The sequence below is a fragment of the Triticum aestivum genome, chromosome 5D, assembly GCF_018294505.1.
Source record: "Triticum aestivum cultivar Chinese Spring chromosome 5D, IWGSC CS RefSeq v2.1, whole genome shotgun sequence".
NCBI lineage: Eukaryota > Viridiplantae > Streptophyta > Magnoliopsida > Poales > Poaceae > Triticum > Triticum aestivum.
In genome coordinates, this window is record NC_057808.1 from 415120804 (window position 1) to 415134618 (window position 13815).

General features: G+C 43.2%; 1 protein-coding gene across 2 annotated transcripts; it reads right to left on the minus strand.

The window, feature by feature from the left end:
* Positions 1-1191: 1191 nt before the first annotated feature.
* LOC123125218 (E3 ubiquitin-protein ligase BIG BROTHER) lies at positions 1192-3785 on the minus strand. Of its 2 annotated transcripts, none has more exons than XM_044545746.1 (7): positions 3584-3785; positions 2793-2948; positions 2606-2670; positions 2433-2477; positions 2041-2165; positions 1847-1955; positions 1192-1579 (listed from the first exon to the last, which is right to left on the minus strand). In XM_044545746.1, exons 2-7 carry the CDS (start codon positions 2926-2928, stop codon positions 1544-1546), a joined length of 516 nt encoding a protein of 171 aa, XP_044401681.1. In that variant the 5' UTR covers positions 2929-2948; positions 3584-3785; the 3' UTR covers positions 1192-1543. The 2 variants fall into 2 exon arrangements, with proteins under 2 accessions (XP_044401681.1, XP_044401682.1); XM_044545747.1 differs by having other exon boundaries at positions 2793-2964; positions 3584-3738.
* Positions 3786-13815: the final 10030 nt, after the last annotated feature.

The window sequence follows — 13815 nt, forward strand, 5'->3', positions numbered from 1 at the left end:
TGGGGTGTGCTCATGACAACATAGCCATTGCACAAAGGACGGCCTGTTCTGGTGCTAAACACCTGTTGCTGACACTGAGGATGCCACCGGATGAGATCATGCGTGACAGCGAACCCAGATAAGATTTGTGATGTTGGTTGCATGACACCACATCCACACTTTACAACTTTATTATACAACCAACCAGAGAATGATTAATCAGGGAAAGAACAACTTAAACTTTTTAAAAGATGAGATGCCAACAAGAACATCTATCAGCACAGGAATCTACACCGGATGGAGTGGATCAGTGTCAGCACTGGATCATGCTCCATGATTCATTAACTATTAATCAGTACCATTTGCAGTCGACCACCATTGTTTAAGCAACCAATGACACTGAGATCCAATGCTAATTCCAGGATCCAAGGATAGTAATATGGGTGTGCAGCCTTTGCTGTGCCCCTGCTGCAACATCACTCAGAGAAGAGAAGGATGGCAAATTCTCCACTGAGAAGATGCAGAGATCCAGATTGCACTGAAGCTTATCTTGTTGGACAAAAGAACTAACTGAAATTAGTTAGAAGGGTTCCTATTCTAGATTGGTACAAGTGTGTTTCAGTTTCATCTGGAACCTGCTAATAAAACAGGTCATTGTCTAACTTCTGACTGAAAGAACCATGCCCAATTGTCCGTCGATCCAGCTTTTCTTCCTGGCGCAGTAGAGGAAGGTCCATTGGGCGTAGAGAGAATACCATGTGATCATAGTGAACATCGCTAGATTGTTGACGATTTTGGGCTCACATGAACTTGCTAAGTTCCTTTTGTTCTTCCAAAACATTTCAATTTTTTATAAATAAATAAAAAACAGGCATTGAGATGGTTGTGAGGTATTATGTGAAATCGTCATGATTTAATGAATTGGTTAGAATTTTGTGGCCCGAGTAAAAATAAAAGTAGAGGGCATATAGTTATTTTTAACCCTTCATGGTCGTCACTGTATCATAGACCACAAACGAAGTCGTATTCACAAAACTTTGCAAAAACATAGTTCATTCGGTTATAATTTTGCATATGGGATTTGTTTCTGAATTTTCAGAAACCTTTCAACACACTTGTTTGTACTCCCTCCGTAAAGAAATATAAGAGCGTTTAGATCACTACTTTATTTCTTTACGGAGGGAGTACGCTCCAAAGTATAAAAAGAAAGTATAAAAAGAGACACATCCTATATAACATTTACAATCTTGCTTCAGACTTTACACAGTGGGCTGGTGTAAAGAGGGTGCAATACATAGCAAACCACATCATCTACTTAACTGCTCCTGCTTGGTTGCTTTCTCGGAAAATTGCAAACCATATAACCCACTGCCCGCACATATTTATCATTACCTTAATGACAAAACTAAGTTGGGGGACATAAAACATGGCATGATCCAAAATACAATTTTCTTAAAGCACGGTAGACCATCGAGTATTTTATAGTATAATAGGCTATAGGAGAGCAAGATTGTCCATTATCATGATGAGGCGACGAGGCCAAAACATCCACAACCATCGCAAGTTAACCGAATACCTCCTCATTGCAGACTGGGCATGCCTGAATGAAAATAAAGGTGCATATCAGAAAAAGAATCAGATAATCCTCTGAATATCAAACAACAGAGGATTGTACACCAAGATATCAGACAACAAAGAATTTTGATATGGAGTCCAGATAATGTCTGCTTTTGTCGAGCGACATAGCAGGTTAATATTAACATACAGCATCTATTCATAGAGGACAAAAAACTTACATTTGAATTGTAGTATATCAAAATAAAATCGAATAATATTTAGAGAAGAAAAAAACAAAACTGAGTTTTACCTTGTTAATCTTAAGCCAGCGAGTTATGCAACCTGCATGGTAACAATGGCTGCAGGGCAATCTTATCAACTTCTGTAGGCTTTTATAGTTCGATTTGCAGATCACACATCTGCATGGGGGTATCACACGATAATATGTTCATCCTAGGGTTACAAAATGATGATCGATTCAGAATAAAACTAACTGTCACGTACTCATCGGTATTCTTTTTGCAGGAGAAGAAGTTACATTTGTTCCTAAAAGGCTCCAGGTAGCTTATCAGATCATCTGATAATCCTCTGGATTGAGTTCCTACTTCTTCACCGATTGCTTGTAGTTGCTACAGAACACCAAAATAATAGTCAAAAGTTGCTCAAAAATGAGATTTTCATGTGCTACAAGATTTCAAAAATCAAAGTGTGCCTCTTTATGTGCAATTGTTTCTAATGTCAAAACCATGGGGAAAATGCAGTATAACACAACCTTAAACCTTTTGTATGGGAGCAAGTAGTATAAGTGAACCACATTGACAATATGTGTTCAGAAAATTGTTTGTTCTCCCAAAACCGTCAAAGAACGTTTATTCCGCAAAAGCAAAACAACATACCTCATATGACATATTATCCGGGTCGACATTATCTTCGGTCGCCACCTGCATATACAGATTGCCATCAACTTATGATTCTGGGACCCCCTCCAAATTTCAGTGCACACATTTGGAATCCCTTTCCAAGGAATGTGCTGATGATCCCAATGAGCCAACAAAAGGAAGCAACAAACCTGAGCTGCATTATTGGCAGGCCTATACTCAACAGCTGGTGATGATGGTTCCAAGGACACGCTGCCTAAAAACAATGAACCATGGACATGTAGCACGCGTGAGCATTAGTTGATTACAGCTAATGAATCCACCTCAAACAACGCAAAAGATGCTCGGAGATAGGGAGCAGTGGCACTATATTATTACCGGCAAATTCCCTTGTAGCGAGCGAATCCTCCTCCTCTTGCAATTGCTTAGCCAAAGCCTCGTCCGATTCGCACCAGGCCTCGATCTTGTGGGTCTCCGAGGAGAGATGGACAGCGTAGGTATTCGGAGCTGCCATTGCTGAACCTTGACGCTCCCCTGCAGCAATTTGCAGCTAATGAACACTGTAATCAATCAATCAATCAATCAATGCAACACTGCAGATAAAAACCCTGTTCTGACTACCATCTTAACTGAAGGAGCATTCAGGATTAGGATTCGGAGTTGCATTAGAAGCTGATGATTGCCGTGTATTATTCCTCTTTCCATTCCTAGACTGACTAAGAACCAAATTTCAGCAATTACTGGTGCTCTGGAGGAAGTACAAAATCATACTCTCCAAATAAATACAGCTAAGTTGTACTCCTAAACATAGCAGTCAGGACTTTTCTAATACCTAAAAGAGGTTGAATTTCCAAAGAAGAAGAGTAAAATCCAATCTTGATATTCTTATTAGCGCCGAATAAGCACTATTTTATCAATCTCGACCCCTTTAGCATCGCATAGAATATATTTCCCGGCTCAGTTCTGAACTGATGGCATGCTAGCCATGCCGCTCCAAGAACAAAAAGGGGAAAAGGAGGCAGAATCCAAAGAATATCCGGGCAATCTTGGGCTGGGCGGAGAAGGGGAGGAAAGGGATGGAAAGAGAGGCGATTGCCCCGGATCAAGAGCTCGAAATTCACCCAACGATTCTCGGGCGGAAACTGATGGAGATCGAGGAATATCTGTACCTTGCCCGCCGCTTCCGCCGGAGATCAGTGGAAGAACAGAGAGTGACGGCGCCGCCTCTGCCGCCCAGCCTCCGCCTCCGCCCCCTCTTCCCTGTCCCACTCAGCCGAGCCAGCCGTGCGCTATTGTGCTACGGGCGGAAGCTTTATGCTACCGACGTGGTCGCGGCTGCTCCCAAAGTCAAAGTGATGGAGACTACCTACTGGCTATGCCCCTTCTCTTCTCTTCTTTTTTTGGTTTGTCTTGATTTGCATTCCATACTTCCTTTGTGTCCCTTGCTCTTGGCTTGGCAACGCAATCTTTTCATTCTTGTTTCCATTCAATCAAACTGCAGTTGCCAGATTTTGTTGAGGGTAATCTTGATTTCCATAATAATCCGAGAAAATGACGTGGCACAGATAGAATAGAACGTAGTAAGATTACAATGTCATATCCATCTGGATTATGTATGGTTGTTTCTGCAAAAAACAAAAAAATGTCGGGTCTTTTTTTTTTCTTTTCCGTTTTCGTCGGGGAATAGGATCATCTCTGGTGAACTTGAATGCCCGAGCCATGGTTCGCTTGCGTGAGCACTTATGTTTTCCTTTCGAGTAATATCTTTTGGTTGTGATCATGGTTGCAAGTTGTAAAAGCAGTTATAGTAGAGTCGTCGTATTGCATCGATAGCAATAATAACCACCGTGTGACGATCACGGTCAAAATGGGTAACAGAGTTGTTGTCGGAAGGAAAAAAAACTTCAGAGTATACGCCGAGCTTACACGGATGCGTCATCCCAAAAACCAAGTTAGTATACGAAAAAAGGCAAATCGTGATTTCATTCCCCTTCCCCTAGGAATACTACAACATCCAGAAGGAGGCATGCAGATCCTTGTGAGGACTTACCCTAAGTAAAACCCACTCCGGTTAAACCGAGTCCGAAAACGCCAACAGTGACGTCTAGAGCAGGTGCTCGGCGCCTCGAGCCCCGGCACGCACCGGCAAACACACGTGTCGCACATGCGGATAGGTCCCACGGCCACGTGTGCGCCACATCCCCGACCACGCATTTAACGTGGGTACACGCTATGGTGCGTGGTCTACCATAGGAGCAACGCTTGGGTGAGCATTTATGTTTTTCTTTCGAGTAATATCTTTGATAGTTCAAAAAGAAATTATATAGTACAATCGTCATATCTCGCCGATAGCCATAATAACACCATGGTTTGAGATGCAACGCTTGCGTGAGCATTTATGTTTTTCTTTTGAGTAATATCTTTTGGTTGTTATCATGGTTCTAAGTTGTAAAAGCAAATTATAACAGTCGTCACATCGCGTCGATAGACATAATAACTGCCGTATGACGATCATTGACGATCTCAATTCAAAATGGGCGGTCTAGCAGAGTCCCTGCCGGCATAATAAAAACCAGGGTATACCCCGAACCGGCAGGGCCAGCCCAAATGCCATGTCCATATACGATAAAGGCACATCGGAATTTAATTCCCCTCAAGAATAATACAACATCGAGAAGGATATTATTCCAGTGCCTACACATGATGGCGTGCAGATCCTTGTGAAGACTTGCCCTAAGTAAATCCCACCCCAGTTAAATTGAGTCCAAAAACGTCAGTAGTGATGTCTAAAGTGAGTGATCGGTGTCCTGAGCACCGGCACCATGTGTCGTGTACGCGGACGGATCCCACAGCCATGGGTGTGCCACACCCCCGACCGTGCATTTAATGCGGGTACAGGCTATGGTGCACAACCTACCACTGGTCTGCGTATCACAGACCTTCATCATTACGTTTACAGGCGGTGCTGGCGTCTTGGGATAATAAAGTACCTTATCGGTTAGGTGAAAGCGACGGTGCAAAGCTCCTTTTTGACTAAAAGACAATGACGCCTTGAGTCATATCAGGGTTGACAATGACAGATGGGACCCACATGACATGATAGACTGTCGGGTGCACTTGAGTACCTAACGACTACAACACCAGGTTATCCCTGCAAAACCGAAGACAAAGGAGACTATGCAAGGCAGGCGCCCACCATTCTTTGTAATGTCCAGACGTACAGGTGTGCCAATGTGGTACTCCCGGGCCTATATAAGGGGAGGGTCATGGCCATTTCTAGAGGATCGAACAAGAAAGCCACAACACAACACATCACAAGCAACACGAGATCCAAGAGCACTAGTTAGAGGAGATAGGAAGAAGAACCGGTGCTCGGGCAACATTAGTATGTACCCCGAGCACCCCATTTAGCCACCATGATCACCGTACTTAGTCCTCCAAAATTTTTATTGCATCTCATATACATATCAAGCCAACCAAGAACAAGAGTAGGGTGTTACGCTATCGCCAGCAGTCTGAACTTATAGAAATCTTTGTGTCTCTCTTACAGCTTACTCGAAGAAAACAAAGCGTTTTATCACTTGGCCGAACACACAAATATAGGGTATCGTCAATCCCTAACGTCTTGAGTATACACTCCGACAGTCGCCCATACGCCCCCCAGCTTGCATAATATATGGAGGCCACTCCAAATTGAGCCCGCTAGCCTCCATATTTGGAGGCTAGGTTTGTTGATATGGAACGGCCTCCGAAAGTAACCTCTAGCGTAGGGGGAAGTTTCAGCCCAGCCTCTTCCTCCCGTCCGGAGCCCGGTTAATGGTGCTTTCGTATGACTGTCGCTTCCACCCTTACTAATGATGTGACCATTTTCCCATCAGGAAGAGCACCAATAAATGGCCACCACCGTGTTTCGCACTCGTTTTCCACCCCCATGCGTGCCAAATATGGCTTTGTTTCCCGTCGAAGCACACCCATTCGACGGTATATAAAACGGACCACTCCAGTCGACGACGCCACTCAACCATCTGCCCTCTTTGCCAACACCGATCTGCCCCTCTACATTCCCCTTCCACGACGTTTTCACACTCATCCCCATCTACAATATCATGGCAGTTGCACCCTCTTCATGGACTTTTCCCTAGCGAGACTGAAGAGGACCACATCAAGAGAGAGTTTTGTGAGTGGGCGTGTAACTACTCCCAGTGGGTCGAGGAGGACACATCCATAAGGTTGAATCAGCCCTCGGTTTGGGGGCCTCCCCGCCGCTCTCCGCTACTTTGTCTGAATGTTAGCAGCCACCTTGGCAGAAATGGACGTTCCCCTCACGCTTGGCTTCAAAAATATGACCGCATATGTGTTCGTCGACCGGGTGGCCGTGAAAGTCGCCACAGCCGAAGCCTCTCCACCAGTGAGGTAACTTCCAAATGGAGGAAGAACCCACAGGCGAAATTATAGAAAAGAATAGTAGTTTAAATGGTTGTTCAAATCTTTGTCATCGTTGTTGGATTTGTTGGAGATATGCCCTAGAGGCAATTATGTATGATGATATTCCCTACGTGTTTATGAATAAAGATAGTCCTTGCATATTATCAATGATGTGTATCAGCAAGTACGTGGCTTGTTTGTGGGACTATGCAATATGCATTGTGTGATGACTGTCCTAAAAGGTCCCTAGTCGAAAGGGCTGTGTGGACGCGCAGCTGACTAGACTAGCATATGACACGGTGGATGGCTCGGTCTCACTAGCCATGGAGCATTGGATGCTAACCGGATAATATGGACTCGGAAGGATATGATCGGATTTGATGTAGTCGGATCCGAGCCGAGATAAGGTCCGAGTCGGATAGACCCGACTATGAGACACAACGATATGTCATCTGTGAATCTCTAGTACAACATACATTCTATGTCCTAAGACCTGAGCTGACGCATGTACTCGGGATGGTGACAGGCCTGCTTTGAGCCGACCAAACGCTACTCTGTGACTGGGTAGTTACAAACGCAGGTTTCGGGCCTGTCCAGACCCATGCTGCGAGACATGGTTGAGCAAAATGGGATTTGCCCCTCCGATCAGGAGAGATATACTCTGGGTCCCTCGTGTGATCCGACCAAGATAAGCATGGCCATGCGACAAGGATTATGAGCTAATCCGGTTTGCGGTCGACATCATTGAAACGGGAAAGAGGTCGGCCTAGTACAAAGATGACAGACTCACCTTGAGCCCGACAACATATATCGTGTGGCAAAAGGAATAGAAGTGTGATGTACAGGTTCGCCAAATGGCTTCATTGTCTACTTGGTGGTCGGCATGCCTTGCTAGAGGCCGCTACCAGCCGAGCAGGCCGGAGGTGATCCGACCTGCAACCAAGCTGACTTGAATCTAAAGGGTCGCACGCTTAAGCAAAGAAACATGTGAGGCCCGATCCGACTCCACGAGTCAGAAGTGATCCTACTCGGACTCGGATCCAGGCCGAACATACTTTGGGCTTTAGGATCCGTGCGAGGCCCGAGTGTTGAGTCCGCGATGGATGCATATATAATTATATATAGTAGGGGCGCGGCACACTCATGTGGTTGATCGCTTCGGCGCTGTCACTAGATTTTGCATGTGTTGTGAATAGCCACCTTCACTCGCCGCCGACTGTGTGATCGGACCTAGCAGTCCGCCGCACGGGGTTCCTCCTGCACGCACGGATACCCTTAGAGGCGGTGCACTTGCGCTGTTCCGGCGAACCAGTACGCGGGATCCGACGACCGGATGTTTAGGGGAGATCGGACGAGGATGAGACGAACCACGCGGACGCGCTGCCTCAACTCTTCTTCCACTGCATGGCACTGCGCATCTAGTGGTAACGATCTGTGATCCATCTCCCGTAGCATGTTCTTGGTTATTCTGCGCGTAGGAAAATTTTATTTTGCAATCGACGCACCTTACCGTAGATCCCAACATGATTCAATGTTGATCCATCAGAAACAACGTTCGTTGTTAAGATGAGGAAGCAACAAGTCTTATAGCCAATGACAAGCGGGTCTCACATGCATGGATTCTTTTAAAAGTTGATTTATGTAGATTTTGCATTTATGCATCACCTCGGCAGCCTATATAGTATTATGAAACACACTCCAATACGTGTGATCGAGGATGCGAATATAGTGACTCTACTAGAGTTGCTCTTGCTCCAATACTAGTAAACTTGAGATCTGTACTCTACTCACTACTGGTGTCCCCGGCCGACCATGTGAGCTTACTGCATCAAGCAAGGTCTTCTCTTCAAAACAAAAATACACCAATTTTGTTTTCTCTTTTGAGAAACACCGAGTATGACATGCACATGCGCACACCACCCCACACACAAGTGGCACAGAAATACCTACAACATTTTTTCCCAATAGATCGAATCCTATAAATCAAGCAATTCCTGTAGATAAATTCCATGAAGGTTTTGGTCCTCCAATTTTTTCTTTTTCTAAGAAAACCCCTTAAATCAAATGGAAAGAGACCTACCTTGTTTTTTTTTTGAGAGAGAGAGAGAAGTCACACAGTTGGTCATTACAAAGCAGTCTCGAAGATGAAGGCAACCACCTCAACTATCCGGCGAGGCGGCGACTCAAGAACCGATCGAGCCAAGTCGTCGTCAAGACCACAGTCCACATCCTCCCTCCCTCCTGTTTAACTTCATCCATCGATCTCCACCACCGAATAAAGAGGAGCTCGATCACCCACCATTCACAACGGGCCGACCGCGCTGCTTCCATGATGGAAGTTCCATCTATCCGCCTGCTGCAAAGTTCACATCGCAACGCGCCGCGCAACCATCGACCACGACTTGGGAGCTGGGATTGTGCACCGAGGCCGGCCGGTGTCATGTCTCCGTCACGGAACAGGGGGGCTTGCCTCGGGACGCAGGCACGCGTGATTTCGATTTCGCTCATGTCGTCGCGACGGAGGTCGCTGTACAGGGCTCCCCGTCCCTTTCGGCTCGCTGGCGCGGCGTGCGCTGGGCCGCCACATGGAGTGGGAGTGGTGCTGGTGCCTGCGTCTTCGTCAGGAATGCCCTGAACGCTGGAGATCCATCGAGGTCAAAAGATGATGGCCGCTGTTGTTTTGCTTACCGTGGAGACCGATCCTGCCGTGGGATAACTATCGGCCAAAACTAGAAAAGTTGTGAGGCATCATCGTCCCTCTTCTGCCACTTGGGATGTTCCAACACGAAAGCAGCACGGCAAATTAGTTTACGACGACGACGACACACTGTATCGCCAACCACAATAATGCAAGGGAACCGGCGTGTCCTCTGCAGGCAGGGCCTCAATTCTCTCCGTGCCCGATATTAAAGCTCCGCTATTGAGACACATACAAGATCTTAAGATGTCCAGACGCCTATTTTTGTGATGCGGAAAAAGAAACAACACCAAGTCATTGTCTGAGAATCCACTTTGGTCCTTTTCAGAAAGTAGGGCATCAAAACGTACTCCTTCAGTATTTTGTTTCAAACTTTTATTTTTGCGCCCGAGTATCTTGTTTCAAACAACATACCTGGGCATTCCAATTCACTGCAGGCGTCTAACTATCGCTGAGTGAAAATATGTAGAATAGAGACTAGAGAAACACATTTACAGTTGGAAGACCAAACTGTTGTCTTTCTATATAGACCAACAAGGGCCTTGTCTTGTAGCGTGGAATGAATTTCTCACACATTCGAAGCTTACCCGTCAAACGAACCAGGCGAGTTTTAGACGAAATTTGCCCCAGAAACTGCATGTTTTCTGTCAAGTCCTTATATGAGGGGATTGCCCACAATGATGTCCATGTCAGTAATAAAAAAATACAAAATCTCAAACTACCACTTAGATGACTCCATACTTGGTTATCATGCAGTGGCCGAATGGCAGGGAACTTTTTTATGATGGCGTCTGTCCGACTGGAGCATACTACTAGGGAGGTTTTCTCACATCATGGATGGCAATATAATAATCAGATAGGGTGTGGCTCGCTTTTTTAATTCTCCGTGAAATGTTTAGTTCCTTTTGATTTTGTTGGATGTGTTGGTTGTGTGCATCATGTTATGCATAGGTCATGCATTCGCTCAATGCAGTTGTATCATCTTGATATATCGATTGCATGAAAATGTCCTTTATCCATAAATACATATCAATTCATATGATTAATTAAAAAATTCAATGTAATTAAATTAAAATATATACGATGCGGAGTAATAACATATAAATGATTTAGTTACTTTCTGGCATCAAAATGGCCAGATTTAGGCTTGTATTCTCCTTCAATAGTTCATATATATGAGTCTATCTATATCCAACTTGAAAATAACGGAATGGTGAAAGTCATCTTTAAATACTCACACCAAATCAACAATGTCAATCGCCGGTTTTCGGTGTCATGAAGTTTCTTACAAGGTTCACTCCTCAGCAAATGTTCTCTTGATTCTGCAAAGACGCCGACAAGATAATCGAGGATGAGGACCGAGGGAGGTCTATTTCTGGTTGCTCGATGTTGTGTTGCTAATCTCCTTCTTTGTGCCATTTTTTGATCGAACGGATAGTGAAATTTTTTAATAGACCCAAGGGAGACAATCTCTTGTCTACCTCAGGTGTTGTAAGCAGGGTTTAAGATTTTGTATCTTTATTTTTAGGAGATTTTAAGAAATTATAAAAAATGGGAAATCTTAATTTTGATGTTTAATTTCCTTTAGCGAAATAATTGTCCAGACCCCAACATCAAACCCACAACCTCAAGGTGCAGTAAGTAGGCACGCCACCAATGTGCTACAACTATGTTTGTGATACTAAATTGTTTTAGCTTTTATTTTTTAGCATCATGCATTTGGTTGCATTTCATAGTTCAGCATAAAACATTTTACATAGCATAAAATATAGGGGTCACAAGTTGGTCACATCCCACCAAACATCTTACCACCACTAGCACCTCAAAAGAAAGCCATGCTCAATACCAAACAAACAGCCGCAGACGTCGCTTGGAGTACTTCCCATGATAGATCATCATCCTGTTATAATAATCGATGTCGTAGTCACCTTCAGTTTCGGGAAACAACTTGAAATCCATCGTTTCCTTGTGCTCCTCCATAAGATGTGGATCCTCACTGTCATAAGTATCACATGGTTTAGGTTTGAGTCCATAATCATCCATTCTTGAAACCTTGTAGAAATTTGTGGTGAAATCACACTCGGCAACGTTTTTTTCCAAAACCTCTGACTTCACACTTCTTGTTCTCTTTGAAAAACGAAAACCATCCTTCGTCACTTCCTACCTGTTTGCGATGTGCTTTACCGGTTGCATCAAGGTCAACATATGCCCTTCGTCCATCTTCGAATACGGCTCAAATGAGCAAGACCACATGACCAGTTGTACCCATATTCCGACTCTACGTTCATGAATATTGAAAGCAGGAACAACCGCATAAAACTAAAAATATTTCAATTGCATGTATGTGGGATCAATGGTGAGTGGAGGAACGATGGCATTGCCATCAGCAATTTGCCAACACACCTCTTCAAAATCGTCAAAATGTATTGCCTGGATATCAGTCTCACGGAAATAATGACGGGCCCATTTTTCTTCACCAACCATATATCTCATTTGGACTCCTAGCCCCATTGTGAGCATAGTGAGCATATGAAGCAACTTGTGGATTCCACCACCTAAAGGTTTGGTATCTTTGGAGAAACTGCTTGGTATATGGTTTGAAGAGAAGTTTTGGATACACATAAGTGGTAACCCTCCTTAAATCAGGTGGGTCACTTGTACATGCAACTATTATCCTATTCATCACCTCAGCCAAGTCCCAAGGTTCCTGTTTTTAACTCCATCGATGATAGAAATGTATTATTGATACTAAATGTTTTTACTTATTTATAACTCAATTACTCAAAGTACTATATCTTTGTGATATTTGGTTGCCATATTAAATACATGAAAATTTGCTAAATATTAATTACAATGTGATTGTTATACAGTTAAAATGTTTGTCTATCATAATAAATTGTTGTTTATTAAATTTAAAGCTGTATTTTGTAACAAAAGACACATTAGTTTTCATCTCTCAGTCATTTCAAATAAAAAGGTATTTAAACCAAATATCAAAAAAAGGCAAAAAAAACTCGCATGCTCCATGGATTAATCCTTTGCACTTGCATGAACTATACAGTGTGTATATATGGTTGTCGAGATGCTAGCGGTGATCACATATGTGTCGCATATTGAAATACAAAAAATTACATCTAATGTTATGGGCATAAGGGCCAGTTCTTTTGCTAGCTTTTTTGGGCTTCCAGAATAAGCTGCCCCCTACCCAGCTTATTCTAGAAGCCCAAACAAAATTTTCTTTTTATAAGCCTATTAGTCAAGTCTTAACTACTAGGCTTCTAAAAAGATAAATTTGGTTGGGCTTCTAGAATAAGCTAGGTAGGGGGCAGCTTATTGCAGCTTATTCTAGAAGCCACCAAAAGAACTGGCCCTAATTCTAGTCTGATGCATTTATGGTGATAATTTGATAGATAAGCATTTATCACATCTATATCTATATCCATATATCTATATACAATATAAAAAGACACTAAGGCGAAGATCCAACTAGTCTTGGCCATTAAATCAGATCAATCCAACGACATGGATTACTCCAATGATGAGCACTCAACATGTATAGCATGCAATAAATATCATACCAAATATCACCATCAATATTGTACATAATTAACATGCAAATACTATCTTACCTAATATCTTCATGCAACTAATATACTGCCTAATATCAATGTGCATTGCACGTAAGCATTTATTAGTTCTAGTAAATATCTTTAACACCAGGTATAGCTTTTCAGGTCAAAACTATTACATGTAGTCACCAAAAAAATGAATAAACAATGTCATCATCACCATTAATTTCACTAAAAGGCTACATGACCAATAATACTAATACACGCCATATTATAAATGCAGACTGTTACCTAAAATATCATCCATAAGACTTGCTCTTTATACCCCAACTATATCAGACATCTTTAAAACAATGAACACATGTATCCATTCATTCTTTTCCTTTTGTTCCTATTGGATAATTCGACCAAACCATACGTACGCACCAAAACACTCAGTGGTGAAAATCTTGCATCTTGAGCAGCTCGATCGATCTTGTTTGAAAAATACAAATGTTGTTGTGCAAGACAAGGGGTACAGTTAGCAATGTGGTTAGTAGTGAGTAGGCGATGGCACGCACGACAACCTTATAGCGAAAGTCGCTGTACACCCACAAAGTGACATAATGATGTCTATTAAATAGGTTTAGTCGCTTTGTGGGAGCGTGACCTACGTCGTATGAGGAAGGGTTGCCGAGAGTGGTATTCACTGCACGAAATACTTATCGTA